The sequence below is a fragment of the Curcuma longa genome, chromosome 3 (assembly GCF_044706935.1).
Source record: "Curcuma longa cultivar G26 ecotype Majalengka, Jawa Barat chromosome 3, ITB_CL_G26_1.1, whole genome shotgun sequence".
Taxonomy (NCBI): domain Eukaryota; kingdom Viridiplantae; phylum Streptophyta; class Magnoliopsida; order Zingiberales; family Zingiberaceae; genus Curcuma; species Curcuma longa.
In genome coordinates, this window is record NC_133863.1 from 4,683,876 (window position 1) to 4,709,232 (window position 25,357).

Below are 25,357 nucleotides of genomic sequence, written 5' to 3' on the forward strand. Positions count from 1 at the left end.
TTGTTCTAGTAATAATCGATGACTGTATCATCTATCGATTTGGTCCTTCTCCAATTACTAGCTTAAGTCAATTAACTTTAGTAATTTTGTACGATATATAGGGTTGTGATGCATCGTTGTTGTTAGACGACACGCCGACCTTTAGAGGCGAGAAGACGGCGAAGCCAAACAATAACTCCGTCAGGGGTTTCGAGGTCGTCGATCAGATCAAGGCGGCGGTGGAGAAGGTGTGCCCTGGGGTGGTGTCCTGTGCCGATATCTTGGCAATTACTGCAAGGGACTCTGTCGTCATTGTGAGAATCGTAATTACATTGATTATTTTAAATAAACTAGTGTTTACGTAGATATAGCTAGTAATAATTATTAATTTTAATTTCATAAACTATTCAAGTTGGGAGGGCCTGACTGGGAGGTGAAGCTGGGGAGAAGGGACTCGAGGAAGGCGAGTTTCAAAAAAGCAAACAGGGAAATTCCACCGCCTTTCTTCTCCCTTGCCAATCTTACTGCTTCCTTCGCGAGGAAGGGGCTCTCACTCGGAGACCTCATCGCGCTTTCTGGTTTTACTTTTGACTGATTAGTTTTCTCAAATTGAGCCTAGATCTCCATGTTTTATCAGATCGATCATATTAATTTTGACGTTAATTATTACTGTTATATATATACAACAACGTGCAGGTTCCCACACGATAGGCCTGGCGCAGTGCCTCAACTTCAGAGACCATATCTACAACGACACCGACATCGACAGCTCCTTCGCGAAGATGAGGCAGGCGTATTGCCCCAGAACCGTTGGCTCCGGCGACAGCATCCTGGCACCGTTGGACCTGCAGACTCCGACAGTGTTCAACAACGATTACTATAACAACCTCGTCGCCTTCAAGGGCCTCCTCCACTCCGATCAGGAGCTCTTCAAAACCATCGGCAGCAACAGCGTGCCCCTGGTCAAGTACTACTCCGGCAACACCGCTGCCTTCTTCAACGACTTCGTCGTGGGGATGATCAAGATGTCCAACATCCGGCCGCTGACCGGCAAGAAGGGCGAGATTAGGAGGAACTGCAGGAAGATGAATTGATTCATTGTTTAGGGCATCCATGCATGCACGGGCCACGTTGAAGCTGCTGCCTAAATAATGCTGCTTAATTAAGTTATCTAAATTGCGCTCGATCAAGAACTGTGTTGTAATTCCTTAAAGTCGCGTTCAGTTTCAAGTGTTTTCATCTTCTTTGCTCCGTGATCAGTTTTCTGAATTACGCCTTGTGTTTTATACTTTGTTTGACTGTACGTGTTGGTGATCCTAAGTGTTGCATAAATAATGTTGAATCCAATGTTGTATAATTTGAGTTAGCAAAATTTGATTGTGAGTTCAAATTTGAGAAATGGACCAGGTGATGTATACGATTAATAATTATATAGCCAAAAGAAGAGTAATTAAACAAAGGGGAAAAAATACCATAGTTTAGGACCAAAATGATAAGTCTACAAGAAGGGATTGATGCATATATCTAACACAGTATCCTTATAACAATTTGCACTTCCAGAACCATTCAGTTGCCCCGCCGAATCGTCAAGGGATTGATGCATCCATCATTTATATATCAGATGATTAATTTAACTGCAAAACATATCGAAAATTCTTTACAAATTCTAATTTATCGTTTAAATATTCTGAAGAACAATTATGTATATATCTTCCACAGTCATGAAAAGCATAAATCATAGATAGAGTTTGTGAATCGATGCATGAATGAGTCGCATCTTATTAAATGTTTAAAGAAGCTTCGATTCAAATCACAGTGACGATGTGGGCCTCAATCTGGCCTCGTAAGCATTAATACAACTCTCGACCCATGTGTTCACGTGAGCTGTACTATTGGACAACAACGTGACAAAATCAAATTTTACTTAATTTAGCGCGACGGTGCTGGATTTTGTTGGGATTTGAATCCACCACTCCCTTCACTTCACGATGCCCATTATTATTTATTTATTTATTTATGACAAATAAATACTCAACGTGATCATTGCTGTAAAAGATTGGAGAATCTATCATCATATCATCAATTTCATCATTATTTATAAAAAAAAATAAATTAAAAAAATTATAATTGACTATTAAAAATAAATATTATCTCAATTTCATCAAAAAAATTTAACTTTCATCGGCTATAACAAATCTATCTTACAATCATCTTAAGACTTTGAATACCTGACCTGATCATTAATTGAGCCAAATTGTTTAATGCTTCCCCACTCTCGAACTGGATTCGAATCACCTCGATTGATATTGGAAAAAAAAAATCAAATGGTCGAAAAAGTCGAAGGGACACTACTCTTGTGATTCGTGATGATATTTTGAAAATGTCTTTAAATATAATATTATTATAAAAACTATCGAATAGTTTTTATAATACACAATATGTACTAATTATCAGCTAGTTTTCTCCACTATGTAGAAGTTATTGAATGGATGTTATAATGTATAAAAGTTATCGAATAACTACTACAAAACGTTTAGAGTGAATTTCATATTTATACCATAGAGAATCTACCTAATAGCAGTTATAATATGTAAAAGTTATTTCATGGTTGCTACAACGTGTTCAAAATGAGTTTAGTATTTAATGTTTACACCACTCGATAACTGCTACAACGTATATAAATTACTCAATAGTTGCTATGACGTATTTATATATTTAAATTAAATTTAAGATTTATACCGTATACAAGTTATCGAGTAGCTGCTAATACGTATATAAATTACTCGGTAACTGCTACAACGTATTTAATATACGTTTATGATTTAGGATTTAGAGTTCAACATCTTTAAACACTATTATATCAAAATACTATTTATCAATTTGATAAAAAAATATTTAAACATCAATAAAATCACTTTAAAATAATTATATAAATTATGTAGCTGTGACAACTTTAAATTATAAATTCTAAATATATAATATCTATACGGTATAAATTTTAAATTTTAAATTATTTTAAATACATTGTAGTAACTATCAAATAACTTCTTCTCTATGATATATTAAATAACTTTTATATAATATAAATCTTAAATTTTAAATTATAAATTCATTGGATAGTTATTTTATATATTAATAACTATGGGATAAGTTATTATATATTATACAATAGTATTTATTGAGAAATATTTTTTGAGATAAAATTAGGAGAGAAAAGTTTATTTGATTTTTTATTAAAAAAGAAATACTCTTATAATTTATAAAATTTGAGACTTCCCTTTGATTTTTACCCATTAATCCTCTCTCATGTTTTTGCATCCCATGTGGTAAGAAACGCCTGCTGCCTGCCTTGGGTACCCAGCGCTGCTCTGACCGTGTCCTCGGTAGAAGCCATGGCGCTGCCACAAGCCACGACCAGGCACACCGACTTGTAATCTACTCCTTTTTTAGTCCCCGCGTCTCTGCCAGTCTCCCGACTGAAACCCTAAGCCCTGTTTTCTTCGTCTTGCGACTTGCGTGCGACTTGCGACTTGCGAGTGGCGAATCGTCGTGCACGGCGCTGGTGCTCCTGCTCTACTGCTCGTGTGCGAGATGGAGGCGCTAGACCACCTTTTGCTAGAACGAAGCCCTTTTCTCCATTTCGGCTAACTGTTTTGTATGTTTGCTAAATCTTTTGATGGCTGCTCCTTTCTTGGTTTCTTTGAGTTTGTCCTGTGCGTGTTTTTTTTTTTTCTAGAAACTCTATTTGGTAGGAGAATCTTAATTTCTTTTGTTCAGTTTCGATTTGTACTCCTCTTTACTATGTAGTTTGAAGTTTAGAGTCGTAAAGGATTGGTTTTGATTAGGTTTTTGGAGTGCAAACCATCAGATTGATATTGAAAGGTGATCGAAAAGTTCTGATCTTTGATGCGTCTGAGTGTCGAGCAAAAGTTCCGATTGACAAACCATGGATCATGAACCACCGAGAACGAGCACAAATTCCTCCATGTCCATCTTTCCCTTCTCTGGGCTGTGCAAGAGGAGGTCAGTGGCCGTGTCAGCGTCCGCGAAGGAGCTCCCGAACCCTAACAACCACTCCTCAGGTAGCGAAGCTGTCAATGGCTCCGATGATAACCGAGATAGTAAAGTCTATCCTCAACCATTTGATAAGCCTCAGATTACGCACCACCCTAAGTGCTCGGAAGAAGCTATGCCTAAGCTATTTGACGCCATTACTGCTCTTAAATATGCGTATGTGCAACTACAGCAAGCACACCTCCCTTACATACCGAAGAAGATAAAACTTGCTGATGAGGTCATGGTCTCTGTGCTCCAGGCACTATCTGATCTCGAGGAAACTTACAGGTCTCAATCTTCTCTATCGTTGGAGATTCAACAACACGAGGATCTACTGGCACAGCTTCAATCAAAATTGCGCATCAAAGACTTGGAAATGCGCCGATTGAGGTGTGAAAAGGAAAAGCTCGATGCAGAAAATGCAGCGCTGGAAAAGGTAGTTAAGCAGAAGCTCTTGCCTAAAAAGCATTTTTATCTGAATCAGGAAATGTCACCGGCTCTGTTCTTGAACGTGTTCGAGCTCGCAGCAAAATCTATCCATGAGTTTGCAAAGCCACTCATTAGTTTGATGAAAGCTTCTGGGTGGGATCTCGATCTTGCTGTGAGGTCACTCTATAACTCCGTCACCTTTGCCGAAAGGTCACACAAGAAGTACGCGTTCGAAGCATATCTGTCTCAAGTAATGCTCAGTCCTGCACCTTTAGAAGATGAAAGATTCTCAGTGGATCAATTCGACGGTGTGATGAATTCTCAAGATCCTTTCGATTATCTAATAGCAGATCCAGATTCTCAGTTTGGAAGATTTTGCCGTTCTAGATTTGCATTAGCTGTGCCATCCAAGATGGAGGATTCATTCTTTGGCAATCTTGATCAGAGGTCCTTCGTGCTGAGTGGCAGGCATCCGAGAACTCCATTTTATCAGGCATTTGTTGCAATGGCTAGATGGGCCTGGGCGCTTCAAGTGATGGCCAACTCCTTCGTTCCAAAGGCCGAGATGTTTTATGCCAAGAATGGGCAGGAATTCACGAAGGAGTACATGGAAGACGTGGTGGGTGGTCTTGTTTCTAACAGAGAGATGAAGCCTGTAGTCGGGTTCACAGTGACTCCAGGCTTCAGGATTGCGAGCACCATTGTTCCCTGCAGGGTCTATTCCTACAAGACAAAGTCTTCAACGAACAATCTCAGACTTGATTTTGTAGTATGAAAGTATGCCAAAAGTTTTTGGTCGAGCATGTTCGACTTGCTTTTCCTATGAACTGTAAACTTTGAACTGTCAGGAGCACACAGATATAACAAACAGTTTCCAATTTGTACAGAACATAGAACATAGGTCGCTACTTAACAACTAACATTTTGTGGTATTTGATCTCGCAAGTAGACCTATGTTCTCCATGTTTGATTATAAATGAAAATTGTTTGTTCCTTAATTGGGATTGTTAAGAAGATGGAAATGAGCAAATTGATATTGCCACGGCAATTAAACTCGATCTTTACTGAAGCCTTTAACATTTCCATGGATGAAAACATGGCCATCATCTCGTCAAAGTGCGAAGACAAAGCTACTGCAGCTGCGCCGTCGTCTAGCGGACGACCAAATCACGAACAGCAGCCTGACAAGCAATCGCAGCTTCGCCAAATCTCCACACAATCCAACGACAAGACAGCTTCACCAACCAACGCTCCCTGAGAGCAGAGGGCCATTTTCATCTTCCCTTCTATGTCATTCCCTTCTCAACCATGAAACCGCCCATCAAGCTTCTTTCTGCTTCCGAACGAGGCTGCACGCTGCAGCTTTTGACCTACGCGTGATATTGTAATACCTCAGGACTTAATCTAGGTCGTGATCTGGCTCTTGAATTGCGTGATCTCTGTAACACTTCGAGTAAAAAGGGAAAAAAAAAATATCAAGAGGTTGCACCGAAATGAAGAAACATGAAGGAGACAGCTAAACTAAGAACCATGTGCGATGGGTACTTAAGTCGAATTAAAGATGGCCGGGAATTGCTCCAGTCTAAGTACTTCTGTGCAAGAAACAAAAGGGCACGGGTCTTTCATGGTAAACGATTCGATTGCGAGATCGTAAAGAATTGCTTCGGTTCCATGATATGATCATGTTCTCAAGCATAAGCTAAGCTTCTTGCTGAACTTGAGGCAGCCAGAGCAACAATTGTGCACTGCACTACTCGACAGCGGTTTTAAAACAACAACAATATTTTGGAGATTGTTCCCAATGTCCTCCGTGTAGTTGCTTGAACAGCAAGGAAGAAAGAATTGCAACAGTTCTGTTCTTGAATGTGTATTTTGATACTTGAATAAAAAAAAGGTGAAAACTTTTGTCTCATCTGCAATATGGACCACAGGCATGCATCGACCTTGTGTTTGAATATTATTATCTGCATGGACCCAGCGTTCAATTGGGCAACGACAGACCGTGAGTCGCCTTCTTTATTCCTCCTCTCCTTCCTATTTATCTCTCACCACCTCCGCTCCAAATCAAGAACTTGTTCATGTATTTCTAAGAGTTCTTCACGTTCACTAGATCTAGTGCAAAATTTAGGCACCAAGCTCTGAATCATCTTCGACTTCTTAGTTTGGGTCGAGTTTGGCTACTCTCTAATGGGAAACCACAGGTTTCGACTTTCGGACATTATGCCGAACACTTGGTTCTACAAGCTCAAGGACATGAGCCGCAGAGCAAGGAAAAGCGACGGAAGTCAGCCGTCGAGGGCGGCGGTGGCGGCCTCGACGAAGCCCGTGCCGCCACCGGCGAGCAAACTGCTTCCTAAAAGAGCCTCTTGCTACTACTCTTGCAGAACAGAGGCGGAGAGGTACTCCTTCTCCCCCACCCACTCCAAGGCCTTGGACACGCAATTCCCTTGCGAGCCTCATCGAAATTCCAAGAAGCGGAGCAGGAAGAAGCCCCTCCGAACTCTGCCCGTGAAGCCCATGTTGGTGGCCTCCTCTGTTTCCGCCGGCTGCCGCTCGAGAGCGTTAAAGTCGGAAGAATTGCTGACTCCGGTGCTGTCGCCGTCGGAGATGCTGACGGTTCGACGTGACCTCTACGTGAACGGGGAGGAACTCGAGTTAGATTTCGAGTCCGACGACGTGGAATCGCGGTTGCATTATGCAAGCTGTTGGTTTACCCCCTCTGCCACTGACATGGAGTCGAGCAAGAACTCAAAGCTGGATGAGTTTGAGCTCGAGTCCATCTCCGAGCTCAAACTCCCGCCGATTTCAACGAAGCCCGTGCGCGAAGAAGCCAAGTACGAGGACAAAAGCACCGATCAAAATTCAATCATGGTTATGGAGCAGAGCAAGATGACGAACAAGAGCCAGAGCCAAGCGAAGGTCTCTCCCGCCAGCCTCCGCCGCCTCCGAATGCGAGTCAAATCGCCGCGGCTCTCGAGCAAGAAGGCAAGCAACAGGCGGACGGCGACCACGATGCAGCAGAAGAAGGGCTCGCCATTTCCGGCGAGCTACTTGGTGGTGAAGTCGTCGTCGGATCCGCAGAGGGACTTCCGTAACTCGATGATGGAGATGATCGTGGAGAACAACATCCGTGCGTCCAAGGACTTGGAAGAGCTGCTCGCTTGCTACCTCTCCCTCAATTCCAACGAGTTCCACGATACCATCGTCGCTGTCTTCCAGCAGATTTGGTTCGATCTCGCTAACATCAAACTGCAAATTTAATCTACATCAACTTCTTAAAAAAACATGGGATGTTGCCATGTTTATTTCCTCGAATTAATACATATTTATAATCTCTGGACTGTATGAATCAGCATTTTGACCTTGCAACGAATGAACAAATTCACTGTCTTCCTTCGCGCATGAAACTTGTATATACGAAGTTGAATCGACCACACTTTTTAATTCTCACCCCACAAATTACTGCAAGAAGCAAGTATAGGTGCAGACAAAGCAACAAGATACTGCATGCAGACAGTAGACCTACACTGTAGACTAAGATATATAAATGTTTAGAAAAAGGACCAGTGAAAAGGAGCGTACGTTGACATATCTTACCTGCTGCTTTGGGCTGCGTCTTGTGTTCGTACACATGTACTGATCAGTTGCTACTGTGTAGCTTTGGTTTTTTTTTTCACCTCTCGATCTCCCACTGCATCAAAGAACCTTGGAGCACTGTTTGCCCATGTTTAAATTGCTCTGTGTAGATTTCAACGATTTAATGGCGATGATGAAAGTTTCCATGAAGGTTAGTTGGCATGAATAAATGCTTCCATGTTATAAAGATTTTCCGTTTGCACACTTGGAATGTTTGCTGTGTGGTTGGGACGACAACTAACCAACCCTGGAGCAGATTCCAACCATATGATGCTGCCTGCACGTTTCATGGTACTCGCACATCATTGCAGGCCTGCCTCCTGCTGCATGCTCCTGATTTTGCCACGCCAGTTTGTTGAACTTCAATTTACTACTCTACTTCGTAAGACTGCAACTGTTGAATCCACCGACGTGAATTAAATGACAGGCAGTTCAGGTGTCCCCGTCCAACTTGCATAGTTGCATGCTCAAAGATAGATATTACGATAAGGTTACAAACGTTCCTCTTTCTCTTTCTTGTCCAAGCAGACACTGTTGCAGGAGTCACCCTTGAAGAAGACACCGGGGCATCTGCCTACGGCCATTTATGGTCATGGGAATCAAATCGTCACCTAATTGGCCTCCACTCGATGCAGAAGATTAATCAAAACCTGCAGGCCAATAATCTTCACATGCCCAACAGTAGTGGAACCTGCAACGTAGTGTAGATAATGTGGAAAGGACAGTGAATCATGAATGAGTTAGCTTAAGCTCTCTTCTCTTATCCTTCTTAAGCATGATTGATAAATGGAACGAGAAGTTTCTGTGCAATCATTAAGCAAAGGAAAAGGACCAAAGCTTCAAGATGCGTCTTTGCTTTGCCCGACAAGATCCAGAGGATTGCGAAGATTGCATGAGCGAGAGTATGTGAATAAATTGATAGGCAATGTAGGAGATAAAGAAATATCTTGTTAATTAGATGAATGGACGAAGTTTTTCCCTCGCAAACTTGATTGATCATGACTTGATAAAAGAAAAGAAAGAACGCATATCGGAACACTGTAAATACTGTCACAATCTATCTCTATATTTTTCACAGACAATCTGTCACATACGTCAATCTGATGACTACTTCAATCATCTATAGATGTTCTAGCTATACTTTATATCGATCACTTGTGTCAATCAAATCTACATGGATACATCCGTCACATCTCTGTTCTACTATTTCCTCTCACATAAACTTTCTTCTTACTTTCTTTTATGAGTCTCACAATAGACACTTTGTGTTAAATCAATAAAAAAAGGAGGAAGTTAAAGAAAATGGAGGATTGAATTAATCTTTTTAATGGTATTCTATTTTCCCTTTTTCCTTCGTCCGATTGTGGTCGATCGAAAGAAGTGACGAAATGAACTCCAAATTATTTTCTGTTTCTCCAAATTTAGACGCAACGTTAGAGACGGATCAAAATAAGTTTAGCTCGTCCAGCAATTATTTTGATGTGTCAAACACGACAAAAGCAACCCCAAAAGTCAAGTTCATTTTCATATTAATTCGATCAGCTTTCACTTCATCTCTTGGACGTTTGTGTCGGGAAAAGAGAGCAAATAATTAACCATGTCTTGTATAAGAATAGAATACCAGAGGCCCACCAATTGTTTGTTGTTTTTTTTCCTTTCAAAGATTTGTCACATGAAGTTTTCTTATGGTCCTAGCTAGTTTAATTTGACCTTAAAAAAACATTTTCTATCCTTTTTTTTCTTGTTCAATCTACCTTCACAATATTGTACCATCCTAATATCTTTCTCAATTTAAATTCCTAATAATCACACATCTCTATTGTACAATAATAATAATATTTATTTTCCATGCCTAATGGTCTATAGATAAGACATATATTGATTAACTCGACACAAATAGACAACCATTGTGCATGCTTTGGTCCCTAGCTCCGTGCCTTAAGTCAATCAAATTTCCTCGTATTTCTCGGTCTCTGTCTTTGACTTTAGAAGCCTTTGCAAATTGCAAGCCGTTTTACTCATTAATCTTTTATTAGCATTAATGTGCCAACTTGCAATTAAAGGCCAGCAAATTTGTACAGAGGACCACATAAACACAAGAATTCTTTTATGTAATTAGAAACTAATTCGATATCGAATACAGGTAACACACGAGATTTTTTTGTACAGAGGACCACAGAAATACAAGTTAAAAACTAATTTTATTCACTAATAAATACATGGGGAAATCGGTTTGGTTCGGTTGGACCATATGTATATTGGTCCCATCGGACAGTATAATTTAGAACTATCACCGCCGTGCACGTGCACTTGGACTCACAAAATTGTGTCTCTTGGTCTCGTATTTGGACCAGCTCGGTTTTGAAACAGAGGACCATTTCTTTTATATCAATCCAGTTGAGATTGTGTTTTAAAAAAATTATATTGTCAAAAAAAAGTATATTTTTTTTTAACTCAGCAGAGCAAATGAGTAACCCATAATTCAATCTGTTTCGCAAGATAAATATGAGGTGTTTAGTTTAAGTTATCATATATAATCTTGATTCATTATCTGATAAATTATATAATTAAAATTATGAAATATAAAATATAATATAATATTATTTGATTCAATTTACTCATTTAAAAGGAATAAAACATAATCAATTTAACATTTACTATATTACCTTTAATTCAAATAAATTAAATTAAATTAATAATATTAATATTAATAATATTAATGATAATAATAAATTGATAATATATAAAAAATAAATATAATTCATTTATAATTTTTTAAATTTAAAATAAATAAATATATTTTAATAAAATAATTTATTAAAATAATTAGTTTAATAAAATAATTTATTAAATTAATAAATATAATTCATTAATTTTATTTTAATATAATAATTTATTAAAATAATTATTTTAATAAAATAATTTTATTTTTTAAAATTTAAAATAAATTATTTATTTTAAATTTATAAGTATTTAAATTAAAATTTATTAAATTAATTAACTTGATTTTAATTAGATTTTACAATATATTTCAATTAACTCAATTTTAAAATCAAAAGATAATCATAAAATTTTTTTTCATTAACCTTGAAAATCATAGAAAATCTTAAGCTATCAAGATAATTACGTTATTACTTATTTGTTGATGTGACGATGATACTGCATTACTTGAGAATTAATCATAATCTCAACTAAATAAAATTATGATTAATAATGGACAGATAACCAAGATTATCAACAATAACTCCGACCTAAACACTCCCTTATTGTACTCCATAAAAGAGAGAGATAGTGAAAGGACTCCTAAGGTTAATCAGGATTAAGAGGATTTAGAACAGTCTGATGCACAAAATTAAAATTTTAGATAATAATTTTAGTATTGCTTCAATACCCCTCTTACATACACAACGAGATTATATGATGTTTCGTGATGCATGTCGATAGCTACTAGTCGAAGATGACGGTGAAGTGGGTCGAGTGTCATAAATTAAGTAGATACTAGATAGGCAGGAGCCGACTGTGCTATAGCTTCTTTGCCTTTGTCTCGTCGCTTTCGTCTCATCAATGCATGTATCCATTTGTAAGACAAAATTACGTGCGTAGTCAATTTGAAATCACTTGAACATTTATTCGATGGAATATAATAACCACATGAATGCATAAAAACTTATCTCTATCTATAATCATCATATATTGTCGACATAAATAACGATATATATTATGGAACTTGCAAGAGAATCGTTAAGCAATGCTATCCTTTTGCCACAATTTTTTGTAAAATCAAATCGCCATGAGGGACGAAATTTTGAATTCTTTTGCATTGCTACATCAGAATAACAGTAAAAGAAGACATGGAATAGAAATCACGAAATAGAATGAATCAAGAAGATGCATAGAAAGCAACATAAACAAATATATTTATATCAAAATAAAAAAAGCTAACCAGCACAACAGCTTCATTCTGAAATGCTTCCCTCCCTTTCGTTCTGTTCTTCTTCCCTAACACAAGCTACACGAGAGCTAATGAAAAGGAACATGCCATTTCGGCATTCTTTTCTTCTACGAGCATGCCGAATTCCTTTTTCGCCTTAGAACCATTTCCCCTTAATGCTGTGATGTGCTAGCTCCAGCTTATCTATCAAGAACAGAACAAAACAAAAGTAAAGTAGGCAAGCAAAAGGGCTATAAGCTCAAGTGAGTTCTTCTTCATCTGGACGTTCCTGCGGGCATGTGATCATCTCCAAAATATGAACAACTTCACTCATGATAGGCCGATTCGAAGGGACTTGTGATGTGCAGACCAATCCCAACTTAATGACCGGCACAACCTCCTCCATCGGAAACTTTCCACCAAGCCTCCCATCCACTAGTTCATCCACAATTCCTGCTTCCAACGCAATCCTTACCGCATCACTAAGCACCACCACATCATCCTCCATGTACTCCACGGGCCGCCTTCCCGTGATGATCTCTAAGACCAACACTCCGAATCCGTAGACATCGCATTTTTCAGTTATCTTCACTGTTTGGCAGGCGAACTCCGGCGCCATATAACCGAGAGCACTCTGAATCTTGCTGCTGAGCACGTACCGATCGAGCATCGGTAACAATTTGGCCAATCCGTAGTCTCCGACCTTGACCTCGCCTGAGCCATCAATGAGGATGTTGCTGGCCTTCAAGTTGTAGTGGATGATATTCTGCCGATGTAGGTAAGTTAAACTTCTTGCGATCCCAAGAATGATATGGAAGCGTTCTCGCCATGTGAAGGGGCTTGAGCTGGAACATTCATGGAGGTGCTTGCATAGGTTCCCACCTGAGACATACTCGTATATGAGGAGCTGCAAGGACTGAGTCCAATAGTAACCTTCCAGTGTCACCAGATTAGGATGTCTCAGTTTTCCTAGCTTTTTAACATCCCTTTCGAAATCTGCTTGCGACTTCACTAGGCTCGAAACTGTGAGCTTCTTGATCACTACAGGCCTTCCATCCTGGAGATTCGTCTTGTAGACTGTACCGAAGCCGCCACGACCGAGCTCGCAGTCCTTGTTTAGAACTGCATGAGCTCCGACACTGAAAGCAGTGTCGCCGCCTGAGAACATGACAAGCTTGTTAGAGGCCACATCGCCTGTAGGAGAATTACTGTAGTAGCCATCGGAGAGGGCAGGGGCGGCAGCCAAACGGGAGGCATGGGAGGCTGCCTGCACCCGCATGTTAAGGATGGTGATAGTGATCACACCGATAGCAATCAGAGTGGCAGCTCCGATGGCAATCAGAGCGGAGATGCTGAGTATGATTTTCTTGTGGCGAATGTCGCCGGACGAGAGCGTGGCGTTGGGAGATGAACTGGATGAGTTAGGATTGAGGACGATCGGTTTCGGGAGCACAGTGCGGCAGGAGCGATTCACCAGTGAGCCGCAGAGCTCGGGGTTGTTCGAGATGGAGGAAGGAGAGATGGTGTCGAAGAAGTTTCCGGTCGGGAGGTCGCCGGAGAAGAGATTATGGGAAATGTTGAAGGAGGTGAGATGGGCAAGATTCGAGAGCTGCTTTGGGAGGTTGCCACTCAATCTATTGAAAGAAAGATCCACGATTTCAAGGTGGGTGAGATTGGCAATCGTCGAAGGTACTGAACCTGTTAGATTATTCTGCGATAACATCCTGAATGAAACAAACACATGAATCATAAGACAAATGATTTATTAATCGAAAAAGAAAATATTTTGATCACTTATTTGTAACGAGGAGCTAATATTGAGAAATGGAAGACTTCTTACAGAGTTTTGAGGGAAGAGCAATTCCCTATTTGTGCTGGAATTTCTCCGGCGAGAGAATTCTTCTCGAGGCTCAGCACATTCAGGGACACTGCTTTGCCGATCTCCACTGGAATGCTTCCGTTGATCATGTTCATGCCAATGTCGAGAACCTCGATTGTCTCCAGTCCCAGAAGAGCAGGAGGTATGGAGCCTGAAAATGAGTTCCTAGAAAGGTTTAAAAATCGCAAGCCCAGAAGGCCACCGAGAGCCGGCGGAACTCCGCCGGAGAAACCATTCCCGGACAAATCCATATAACTCAGAGTCCGGCCACCGGCAGTGGCATCCCCTCCTGAAATGAACCCACTCATTCTGTTTCCTGAAGCTGAAAACCTCCGCAGCCCCAACTCAAAAATCCATGGTGGTAGATTTCCGCTCAGCGAGTTGCCACTCAAATCCAAGTCTTTCAAGCTTCTGCAAGCACGGATGGACTCAGGGATTCGGCCAGAAAATCGATTGGAAGACAAATCGAGGAACTCCAAGTTCTTCATTTCCCCGATCCATGGTGGGACTTCCCCGGCGAAGAGGTTGGAACCCAGGCTCAAATGGCGGCACAAGGAGAGCTTCCGAATGGATTGAGGAAGGTCGCCCGTGAGCAAATTTGCACTGAAATCGAGATGCCTCAGCAGTAAAAAGTCGCCTAGGTCATCCGGCAATCGGCCGGTGAGGCGGTTTCCTCTCAATCTGATGGACCTTAGGTTATACAATCGACTGCCTCCCTTTGGTATCTCTCCAACTAGGGCATTGTTGGAAAGGTCTAGGGTTCGAAGAGCAAAGAGGGACCAGAGCCCCCTCGGTAATGAACCCGAGAGCCTGTTCGATGACAGATTCAATGCGGCCAAGGCGGAGCAAGAGCCGATGCTCCGAGGAATCTCTCCAGAAAGGGCATTATTCGCCAGCGAGAGGGACCTCAACGACCGGCATTGGTCGAAGAACTCATCCGCAATCATCCCGGAGAGGTTGTTGTCGCTGAGGTCGAAGGCCCGGAGGGAAGCGAGCTGGAGGAGGCCAGGGCGGAGGCTCCCGGAGAAGTTATTACGCGAAAGGTCAAGGGTTTGGAGGGCGTCGAGCTGAAGGAGACCGCGCCCGATCCTGCCGGAGAGGGAGAAGCCGGCCAGCGACAGCTCGGTCACGCGGTTGCTCCGCGGACTGCACTTGACGCCGGTCCAGGTGCAGGGGTCGTCCTCGTCCTCGTTCCAAGACGCGAGCTTGGAGAAGGGATCCACAATGTCGGCCTTGAAGACGATCAAGCCGAGCACGTCGTCGTTCAGGGCGGCGGTTTCCGCCAGCAGCGGCCAAAGCAAGTGGAACAGTCCCAGAAAGTAAAGAAAGCTCCTCATCCTCTGCTACAAACAACAACAACAACAGCAATGGCGCAATGCCAGTTCCTCGAATGGCCTGCTAACTAAGTAGGCATCATCAAGCTGCAATTTTTGCTAGAGATATCCAAGAGAAAAAGCTCGGTGAAAGATGAGAAATCGAGCACAATGCTTGATGGTGTCCCTCGTCCTTGATAAAGTAGGAGGAGCAGAGTGGAAGAGGAGGAGAAGGCGGGGTGGTTTGCTGCTCGTTCCTTTTTCTTTCTTCTTTATCTTTAATGATGCTCTGCTCTGCTCGTCTCTGCTCTGTTATGCTTTGCTTTGAGCTTTTGATCGATTGAACATGTTCTCGTGGCAATTATTCCAAGCAGAAGCACTCGAGTCTTCTTCCAGCTCTCGTATCGCATAAGCAAGCAGCTGTCGTTGTAATTTCTCTTCAGCCCTACTGAAAACCTGAATCTAACCTACCAAACTTACTATCGATTGGAAGAAACTTAACAAATTTTCCGTGGTTGGTGGAGGATTAGCATTCCGTGTAATGATTCTCAACTCTAGGCCATATGCTACCTAATCAAGAACCAAAAGTCCCATTATCGAACAGAAGCGGCGCTGGCATTGAAAATGAAGGCGACAGAGGATTGATAATTATATTCATTCTTTCTTAAACCAAATAAATGTCAAGAATTCAAAGTCATTTTTCCCTCCGAGTCCAACTGACGCTGCTGTTTGGAGCAATGATGAGCAGCAAGACGAGCCGGGGCATTGAATTGCCCAACAACTCGACGAGGCCGACCGACGCTATGATAACGCTTGCTTGCCTTGTGGAGCACGAGCCATCAACGCCGAGCCCATGGACTCCGGCGTTCGAGTGCAACGTCTGCACGCTCGCTTTTGCTTCTGCTTCCGCTTTAGCCGAATGGGTCGGGTTCGGGTCCTGACGCAGGCAGGCAGGCAGGCAGGCAGCGGCAATAAATGGTGGTCGTTGAAATGAGCCCACCTCGGAGCCACCGCGGCGGCATCGCATTAAACGCGGTCGTGTCGGTATGCGCCTCGTAATAAAAGCCCCCGCGTCTGTACTGCCTCCGAAGTGGTCTGGATCGCGGCTCGGATTCCCAAGTCGCCCGGCAAAATTAAATGCCACGGATTTGTAGATTTGAGAGAGAGAGAGAGAGAGGGAGTAGATGGCTCGCGGTCTCCCCGCGTTATAATTTTCACTCTCAAGGATGCTCGATTCGCGTGGAAGATTTCGATTGCGATGCGATGATGGTGTTTAGAAATTTTGGATTATTAAATTCAGATAATTTTATTCGTACATGGATGGTTTTCGATTGTAATAAGAAAGGTAATTTTTTAAAAATTGATTTACAGAATAAAAAAAATCTTGAGTTCGGGTAGAATTAAGATGTGAGAGACCTCGTTGGCTGTTTTAAATCGGAAGGATCTCAAATGTATTGGTTTTATTATGGAATTATTTGATTATTTAAAATTTTATATATATTATATTAGTAATTTAATTTAATAAATTATTTAAATTTTTTATTTAATTGATGTATTAAATAAATATAAAAAAATTTAAATAAATATTTATTATTTATGAATGTTTGATTCATTTACTCTCCTAAATTACCTTTAACGCCAATACTTATGTCGACATTGAATATTGGGTTTTTGGAAATGAGCTTCTAATAATGGTAGTGATAACAGGTAAAAGGATGAGCTTGCTCAGGTTAAGTTAAACAGTGTAAATCATGCTCCATATAATAGTAAATTATATTAGTTATGTTTCAAATTTTTATTTATTTTATATCTTCAGGCCCAAAATAAAGAAATACTTATTCTAATAATTTAGAAATTCCTTTTTAAAAGCATCCAATGAGACCAATGTAATGATCGATCTGGTCGGGGATGGGTATAGACAGTAGTCCCTTTCCAAACCAGCTTAGAAAGCTTAATGGGTTTGTACTTTGTATTTACTGGCTAGGGTTCGTCCTCCTAATAAATGAAAATCGAAACCAAATTGACAACGTACCAAATCGAGATACAATATGCTTTGCTGCTGATGTAAACATTCGTATATATATTAAATGGCAGCGAACTATACGAACATGAATTGAATTGCCTCTTAAATAGAACTATAATGTTCATATGGCTAAAAAAAATGTATACAAATTGTTGAATGTACTAACCCTGTATTAGAACTTTATCGATCAACAAGTTGCAAAGGGGAGAGCTGTGATAGGCACACACAAATTTAGCGTGCAAAAACTGATCCTGCCATACCACAATCTCAAGAAGAGGTTAGAATGAATAATCATGTTAGGGAGGCTATTATCAGATGTTAGACAAAATTGTGAGTAGGGTATTCTTTCTCATATCCATTGTAATCATAGTATAGCCGTTCTCCACGATATATATCACGGCAAGCAACAAGCAAGACCCTGCACTCACCATCTACATTATATCTTACACATTTAAGGTTCTGTTTCTTCCGACCATCCCTATCGAAAATCAAGTGTTAGATGCAAGGCTAGGGAGAAGTTGTGATGAGCATTGCACTAGAAAAAAAAGGCAGATTGGAAGAAAGATGAGAACTTACCGAGTATGGTTGTTTATACCATTAATGAAACGAGAAATATTTCCACGTTTATCAGGACAGATCACTAAAGTATCAGAAGGGTTAGTAGCTAGAAGAAGCGTCATCATGCTATCGCAGTCATCGTGTTCCCGGTTTTTCAAGTAGTCCACATCGCCCGTATACTCAGCTACTAGTGTCATATCCTTTATAAGACCATCAGCCTGAACAGTAAACCTGTATTGAATAAAATTATTCATTTTATTTTCTGACTTTCAGACAGTGATTAAACTGAAACTGCGGTTGTGGTATTTGATCAACAGAATTACCCTTCGATTGGATCAAAAACTACCGAGAGAGGAGGACATTCTCCCTTTTTATGCATTGTTTTGCAAAGCTCCAATGCCTCTTTATCTTCCCTCGGAAGGACCTTCGGAAGAATAAATACTGACTTGAATATATCTATGGGCAAAGGAATTTTCTTTTAGGAGGAAAAAGTGGGGGTTTCATATTCATACCTGCATGCCACCTTTTTCTAAATTTGCTCGGTTAGAAGATCTATCGACCATTGTAGGTAAATAAGTCAGCTCATTACTGAATTCCATGTTCATTGCTGTTAATGCAGCAGCAAGAGAACCCATTTGTTGAAGTCGCAGAGCAGGATCTTCTGTAGGATTAAATGGCAATAATCGTCGTCTTCTCTTCTTGTACATAACTATGGAACGTCTCTTGCGCTTCTTTCCATCTTCAAAAAACCAGTTTCACAATATCATCATAGTAGACAATACAAATAAGCCACACAAATAGAGATTGAAGCTTCTCAATGAATACATCATTTAGAAAATAAGAGATAGATCAATACTACTCAAAAGGAATATTAAAGCTCAAGCAAGTATAGTTTGCAAAAGATTGGGAATATTCAGATTAGTAATGCTGATGATCATTGATGAACCAAGCCGCATGATGTGTTGTTAGGTTACCCTTGAGGAAATAAATCCTCTTCAAATACAAATAACATGATGACGAAATGTGCAATTGTTGTAACAATTATCGGTTAAATAAATTGAGATGTCATAAAGGCTGCATGAAATTGAGAAAAAGGACCCTAAATACATTAGGTTGTGGCTAGAAAACTCGGCCAAGGCATAATGAGTGCATTACAATTTTGAGCATAATATGAAATACATTGTATAGAACCTGAGCAATAAAGTAAAACCAAAGAGGTAACAATAAGGACAATAACTCAAAATGCAAAGATAGAATTGTATCCATGATCAGATGCCAGCAAAATCAGTCAAGTACTCCATACCTAAATTGTCATCTAACACTGGATTTTTCCAAAGTGAGTTCTTTTTTTTTGTTTTGCTAAAAATGACACACTCATATCTTTCAAATATTTGTGAAGAAAGATTGCATGACATAGGATGCTTCGGTATGCACGAGTAGATGAAAAGGAATGTCTCTGGAGCCCCTATATCTCTCTTTTGATCATCTTGAATCTTCTCATTGATTTCCAATTTTTGTCCATCAGAGACTTTCCCATGCCTAAGTAAGAGGAGATGCATCATATTTTGTTTAGTTCTAACTTCACACTTGCACTCATGCAATTCTAGGCAAAGCATTGTTTAACACATTGTCCCATATATTATCATTAGGCCCTTGGAACATTCCATTTCTAGTTTCATGAATAGTTTATCTGTGAACATATCAAAAAACAACCATATGGCATAGACACATGACTTAAGTAACTCGAACAATCTGTATTTTTCTATTGTAAATGTCACAATGGGTGTAGATTGAATCTAAACAGTATCAAAGCATATTCAATAACAAATATAGTTTGTCTGAGAGTTACATACATATAACTTACGCAAGAATATTCAAACATAGCATAGCTATTAAAAATACCAGCTGTTCATCACAACCAGCTGAGCTATATTTGAACAAGCACCCTAGAGCCATCCTATATTCATGAATTCTAGTTGTTCGCCATTGAATTCTAATTGTCATAGTAGGGTGTATCTAGCGGGTGGGAAGAAAACCCGATCCAATGAATACCTAATTTGATGAGAACCAACTCAACAAGAAAATTCAAATTATATCAGTTCCTGGAGGATAATTTCTTGGATTTTTTTTTTTACCAAACAAGGATATCCAATTCAAGTTTTTAATTGTATAAATTATATAAATTTCCTAATATGAGTATAAAACTCAGTAAAACACCTAATTAATCTGAGTAATTTACTCCAATAGATATTAGCAGCACTATATTTCAACAACCACCCTATAGCCATCCTAAATTTGTGGCTAAATACGCGATTGAATTCTAGTCTAAGGGTGGCAACAAACCTAATCCAACTGGACACCTAAATCAATTGGAAATGAACCAAGAAAATTCAGGTTATATTGGCTCTTGGTGGATCAATTCCTGCATCAAGAAAAAATTTATCAAATTTGAATCTCGAATAGGTTTTCTGACCCGACTCATGTTTTTAATTGTAAACGAATATAACTTTTGATATATGAGTATAAATCTCACTAAATTACATAATTAATATGAGTAATTTATTATATAAACTCATTAAATTACCTAATTACTCAGAGTAAATTTACTCCAATAAATCACTTAAAATCTAATAAGTCTATTTAGTAATATAACTACAATTATCAACATTTTATGATTTACAATTCATTTCATACAATCCGATGTGATTCATATATAATGATATGATTCTTATATGAAACCCGCCAAAGTTGGTCCCAGGCCCGATTGAAAAAGGGTGAGGATTACACGTTAGGTTGCCAGCTAACGTAGACTTTCAAGCAATGTTCAATGAATGGATCCACGATTCTTATATGAACTAGAAATGAAAAAATCATCATGATTTGGCTAAATTAAATACGATTGGATATGAATCTTAGTTTATACAATTTTAAAAATAAGAAATAAACCCAATCAAAAGTAAATGACCCATTAAAAAATAATCAAACCAAATATATTAGAAATTAAACCAAATTTATTAAAAAAGAAGAATGAAATCATGGATTTTATATTATATGGTAAAACGATCACTCTCTAGGACTTTCAGAGAGAGCTAAAAGTTGTTCCATTTTTAGTATTATAATAGATTATAAAGGACAAATAGAGTGAAATCTCAAAATCAGGATAGAAGAAAAAAATCTTATCACTTGGAAACACAAAATAAACCATAGTGAACATGAACTACACACCTAACAATGACTAAGAAGAATAAATCTTGTTTATTTAATGATAATGACTTTTCTATGTGCAAAACATTTAAAGAGGAAATTCCTTATTGTTTGTTTTATTTAATAGAATGAATTAAATAATACTTTGTAGATTGTCATTAGTGGAAAATATGAAGCTTTATGAAAACGTCAATTTACTTTCATCTAAACATCCCTTTATTTTATAAATTTTAGATGGAAAACTTATTGTAAATAAAGTAGAATTATTTTTTTTAAAACATATTTTATAATTTTCATCTAAACCTTATGATTCATGACTTAATAGGTTAACAATTTGAAATTTTACCAGAATGATTCATGATACGACTCATAATTAGACAACCTTGATATAACAACCCTTGATTATTTACCTCTCCTACTCATAACACCAAACAACATGGCAAGCACATAGATTCCGTCAATGATTGAATGGCACGTGGACTCTCTTCAAAATTTCAAACTTGAGTTTATAGATCGAGAGAAAGTGACTTATAAAGGCTGCGATTGTGATCTAATTACTCAATATGGTGCAAGCAAACCCATCATATTCTAGTGTATCAACAAAACCTTACCTTAGGTGTCTTTTCAATGCAATCCATAAATGGCGCCAATGGATTTTTGTGTGATTTTCTTTTCTATAAATTTCTAAGGTAAGTAGGCAACTATAGTTTTTCCCTTTTTTTCCTTATTCACTTATACACAAACTACTGACTGGTCCATGTTGCCTTAAATGACCTCTTATTCCCTTCGCTCACCTATTTTCTCTTTCCCACAACCATTTACTTTGTTATACACAAACTATAGTTTTACCCTTTTTTTCTTATCCACTTATACACAAATTACTGATTAGTCCATGTTCCCTTCAATGACCTCATATTCCCTTCAATAACCCATTTTCTCTTTCCCTTCATTTCCTCTACAAAGGATGTGAATCTTCATGTTACCACTCCCCTCTAACAGGGCAATGAAACGTCAAAAAGTTTTCCTTCTTTGCAAAATTCATTTCTCTTACAACTCATTTTACCCTTTATCCCATCTAGCACTTCTCAATTCTGCACTTTCAGACAAGCTACCTCGACCACCCCAACCATCCATTTGGTCTATATATCTGCTTCTTGGTTGTGGTCATGACCACTTATTGCCCTCAACTATAATACAAGTACTCATTGAGCTTACCAGTGACTCTTCCAACCATAAGATCACTACCACCGACTGCGGGAGGAAACAGGGAACACAAACTTGATTCGACAGAGTGGCACCAACAATTGTGTAGCACTGATTACCTCCCAACAGCCTTCAAATGCATCACTGAGCAGCACTTAGCACAAGTCATTCCACACAACTAGCAAACATTTACTCTTTCAATGTAGCTCATCCATCACATTGTGAGATGACTAGTAAACTCCACCTGAGCAAACCATAGTCAAATCCAGCATTGATGTCTCTAGCACAAATGGGCATCAACTTGAACATTCAGAAAATTGTCTCTGTATTTGCCTTTGGTTTAATCAATATACAGAAACATACCAATTAATTGCACCACCCGTCAATGTGACCTGTATGATATCCCTCTTCATTAGTAAATTTTCTACTAACCTATTCGTTAAGCACTACTTCCTGCGCACACCACTACAAATAGAAGCCACCATAGTTGTCGATCACAAATTTACTCATCGGTACAGTATGTTGTTGCTAGCAAACAACCAGATTGCTGTCTCCTTTACAATATGCTAGCACAACAACACACCTCTACCTCCGTAGTGACAACATCAACCCATAGACAGTCTAATTTGTCAGAATTCACCCTACACTATACTAGTGAACCATCATTTCTGGGACTCTCTGCGGCGCCCATAAATTAGGAGCCACTCCAGCGGAATCCCACTAAATTAAGAGCAAATATCGACGGAATAAAATATAGATAGATAAAAAAAGGAACAAGGAAGTCTACGGTACAATTATTCCCATAATTACATGGGGAAAATAGCCAAAGAAAACTAAGAACAACACATCCTCATTGAGAATGACACAATCAGTTTGATAAATAAGATAATCACCTTGGGAGGGGCAACATTTATCGTCGTTGGCCATTTGAATCCTAAAGAAATCAATAATCTTTGTTTGCACCAACGGAAACCCTGGCATCCACAGATAAAATGTGAATCAATAGCCTTATTCCTTTCATCCTCGAATCCATAACAGCTATGTCGATATACTTTCAATCGATCTTTCTCCTACGCAGCTAGGGCAGAACCAGGGCCCGGATGGAACTCTAACGAGGATCGGTCGGAGGCAATACAGGTGGTACCCCTGGTCGCAGTTGTCGCACAGGAGTATTTCCTCCTCTCGATCACCGGATCGGCACTCCCCGCAGCGGAGGTCCACGTAGTATTCGCCGGTGATGGGGGCGGCAGGCAAAGCTACCCGCATTATCTCCTCCATCGAACGGAACTTCTTCGGCGCGGACGGGGAAGGCGCCGCCGTGCGCTTCCGGACGCGGCAGTTCGACGTCGTTTTTCCGGCGGCGGAGCAGGATGAGGGCGGGGCCATGGAGAGAAGACCCGAAGGCGATCGATGGACCCGTTGGGAATCAGAGGCGCACCGAATCAAAAGCAGCGTGGAGGAGCATCCGATGGATTTGAAGGGAGGGATCGGACAAAAAAGGAAAGAACTTGGAGAGAAGGGAGACGTCTGTGTGCGGAATGGAGGAGGGCTGCTAGCGGGAGTTGCGAGAAGGCGCACGATAAAGTCGCAGTACGATGCGACGTTTCGTTTTTCTAACGTGCGCTTGGTCGTTGGTTCGATTCGATGAGATTATAATAAAAAAAGGGGGGAAAGTAAAAAAGTTCCTTAGGGCTTCTTGTTTTATTTTCAGAATCATCCCTCTATTTTGATTATTACCTCGCATCATCGTTTCTAATAAGTAAAATTAAAATATATATCATTTTTATTATTTTAAATGTTTAGATAAAAATGTGCTTTCTAAACATTTCATTATTCATAGGTAAAATTTTCGAATTAATAAAATAAGAGAATGATGCACTGTTTAATAAATCAATATAAAAAGATGTATATTAGGCATTTTGAAAACGTTTTCATATGCATTCCAAAATTGTATCTACCAGTTTTGGCAATCCAATTAACAAAATAAAATTTGAAATTTAATATTCATATAAAACATAATATATTTAAATTTACATGTTTAAAGTGCTTTTAATTCCTTTCACAAATTGGTTCAAATGAAATAAATAAATAAATCGAGCTATATTTTAAATTTAAGATTATTTTAATTCGGTGAAATTAATAGGTCATTAAAAAGTTGTATTCACCAATTTGAATACCACTTCTGTATCAACTCTATTTTTCTTTTACAGATTTTTCTAAAATTATAAATTAGATGTCAAATAACTTAGTTTAATTTAATAAATAAATTAGTATCATAAATGAAACCAAAATACATAGAGATAAACTCATTAAAGTAAAAATAAATAAATAAACAAAAAATATTTTATTTTTTAAAGTCAGTTACAAATTCAATAAGTGATTCAAAGAAAAATAGATTACAAATGCAAGAACCAATTGCATTCATTATCATCTAAATTTGTTTTATATTATATAAAAAAGATAGATTAAAGATTAAAGAAAAGTAAAAAAAGTTATTGTGGTTTATAAAAAATAATTAAAATGAGAGAAATTATCTAATTAATTAATGATTCAAAATACCTAAATGTTAAATGATTTTTTTTATAGTTAGATAGATTAATAACTACAAAATCAACCTTTGCATTTTAATTAATACATGAATATATTCAAATATTAGTTCGTTTTTTAAAATTCTTTCAAATATCAATAGTTTGTATATTAATAACTTTAACTTTTCCCCCCTTTTTTAATTAGTCAACAATTTAAACAACTGAAAATAAAATTGATATTTTAATAATTTAAAAACTATTTCCTTTTATAATAAGTTCAACAATTTTTAATGTCATTAAATTTTAAAAATTCAATAAATGTCATATAAAACCCGTTATAAAATTTATTGTGAAGGATAAATCAGGAATTTTAAAATAGAAAATTAAATTCCAGACCATCACAATCAAATATTCAATCTACGTAAGTCTAAGTGATTTAATCTTAATTTTAAAATCGAACGGACAATTTTTAATGTCATTAAATTTATGACAATAAAGTCTATTGTGATAAACAGCTTTCTTGTTATTATAATGCCTTAGAAATGTTATAAAAAATATTCATCAAAATTCTATGAGTAATATTAAACTTTATAAATTGTTATATTTAGATGTTAAAAT

General features: G+C 38.5%; 5 protein-coding genes across 5 annotated transcripts in view; 3 read left to right on the top strand and 2 right to left on the bottom strand.

The window, feature by feature from the left end:
- The window catches only part of LOC141823103 (peroxidase 4-like), a 6,364-nt gene extending 5,291 nt beyond the window's left edge, over positions 1–1,073 (top strand). The window contains exons 2-4 of the mRNA XM_074710375.1: positions 102–293; positions 392–557; positions 676–1,073. Coding sequence (XP_074566476.1) covers positions 102–293; positions 392–557; positions 676–1,073 — 756 coding nt within the window. The remainder of the gene's footprint in view (positions 1–101; positions 294–391; positions 558–675) is intronic.
- A 2,425-nt stretch (positions 1,074–3,498) lies between these two features.
- Positions 3,499–5,478, top strand: LOC141825454 (protein GRAVITROPIC IN THE LIGHT 1-like). The gene is made up of 2 exons (XM_074712839.1): positions 3,499–3,634; positions 3,825–5,478. Exon 2 carries the CDS (start codon positions 3,926–3,928, stop codon positions 5,237–5,239), a length of 1,314 nt encoding a protein of 437 aa, XP_074568940.1. The 5' UTR covers positions 3,499–3,634; positions 3,825–3,925; the 3' UTR covers positions 5,240–5,478.
- A 1,104-nt stretch (positions 5,479–6,582) lies between these two features.
- LOC141825228 (transcription repressor OFP1-like) lies at positions 6,583–7,731 on the top strand. The gene has a single exon (XM_074712613.1). It carries the CDS (start codon positions 6,652–6,654, stop codon positions 7,723–7,725), a length of 1,074 nt encoding a protein of 357 aa, XP_074568714.1. The 5' UTR covers positions 6,583–6,651; the 3' UTR covers positions 7,726–7,731.
- A 4,203-nt stretch (positions 7,732–11,934) lies between these two features.
- On the bottom strand, positions 11,935–15,628 carry LOC141825227 (uncharacterized). Its single transcript, XM_074712612.1, has 2 exons — positions 13,872–15,628; positions 11,935–13,755 (listed from the first exon to the last, which is right to left on the bottom strand). The coding sequence occupies exons 1-2, from the start codon at positions 15,245–15,247 to the stop codon at positions 12,291–12,293; spliced, it is 2,841 nt and encodes a 946-aa protein (XP_074568713.1). The 5' UTR covers positions 15,248–15,628; the 3' UTR covers positions 11,935–12,290.
- A 1,708-nt stretch (positions 15,629–17,336) lies between these two features.
- Positions 17,337–23,741, bottom strand: LOC141824899 (putative Histone-lysine N-methyltransferase ATXR5). The gene is made up of 6 exons (XM_074712243.1): positions 23,264–23,741; positions 23,105–23,185; positions 18,317–18,543; positions 18,128–18,228; positions 17,823–18,035; positions 17,337–17,724 (listed from the first exon to the last, which is right to left on the bottom strand). The coding sequence occupies exons 1-6, from the start codon at positions 23,595–23,597 to the stop codon at positions 17,565–17,567; spliced, it is 1,116 nt and encodes a 371-aa protein (XP_074568344.1). The 5' UTR covers positions 23,598–23,741; the 3' UTR covers positions 17,337–17,564.
- Positions 23,742–25,357: the final 1,616 nt, after the last annotated feature.

What these genes read in the sequence shown, in the direction of transcription:
- LOC141825228 (XM_074712613.1), top strand. Translation starts at nt 6,652, where the DNA reads ATGGGAAACCACAGGTTTCGACTTTCGGACATTATGCCGAACACTTGG.
- LOC141825227 (XM_074712612.1), bottom strand. Translation starts at nt 15,247, where the DNA reads ATGAGGAGCTTTCTTTACTTTCTGGGACTGTTCCACTTGCTTTGGCCG. An exon ending in TGCTCTTCCCTCAAAACTCT is followed by an intron (nt 13,756 to 13,871) that starts GTAAGAAGTCTT and finishes TGTTTCATTCAG; the next exon opens with GATGTTATCGCAGAATAATC.
- LOC141825454 (XM_074712839.1), top strand. Translation starts at nt 3,926, where the DNA reads ATGGATCATGAACCACCGAGAACGAGCACAAATTCCTCCATGTCCATC.
- LOC141824899 (XM_074712243.1), bottom strand. Translation starts at nt 23,597, where the DNA reads ATGGCCCCGCCCTCATCCTGCTCCGCCGCCGGAAAAACGACGTCGAAC. An exon ending in AGGAGAAAGATCGATTGAAA is followed by an intron (nt 23,186 to 23,263) that starts GTATATCGACAT and finishes TGTGGATGCCAG; the next exon opens with GGTTTCCGTTGGTGCAAACA. An exon ending in TAAATGTTGCCCCTCCCAAG is followed by an intron (nt 18,544 to 23,104) that starts GTGATTATCTTA and finishes GGTTTTTTGAAG; the next exon opens with ATGGAAAGAAGCGCAAGAGA.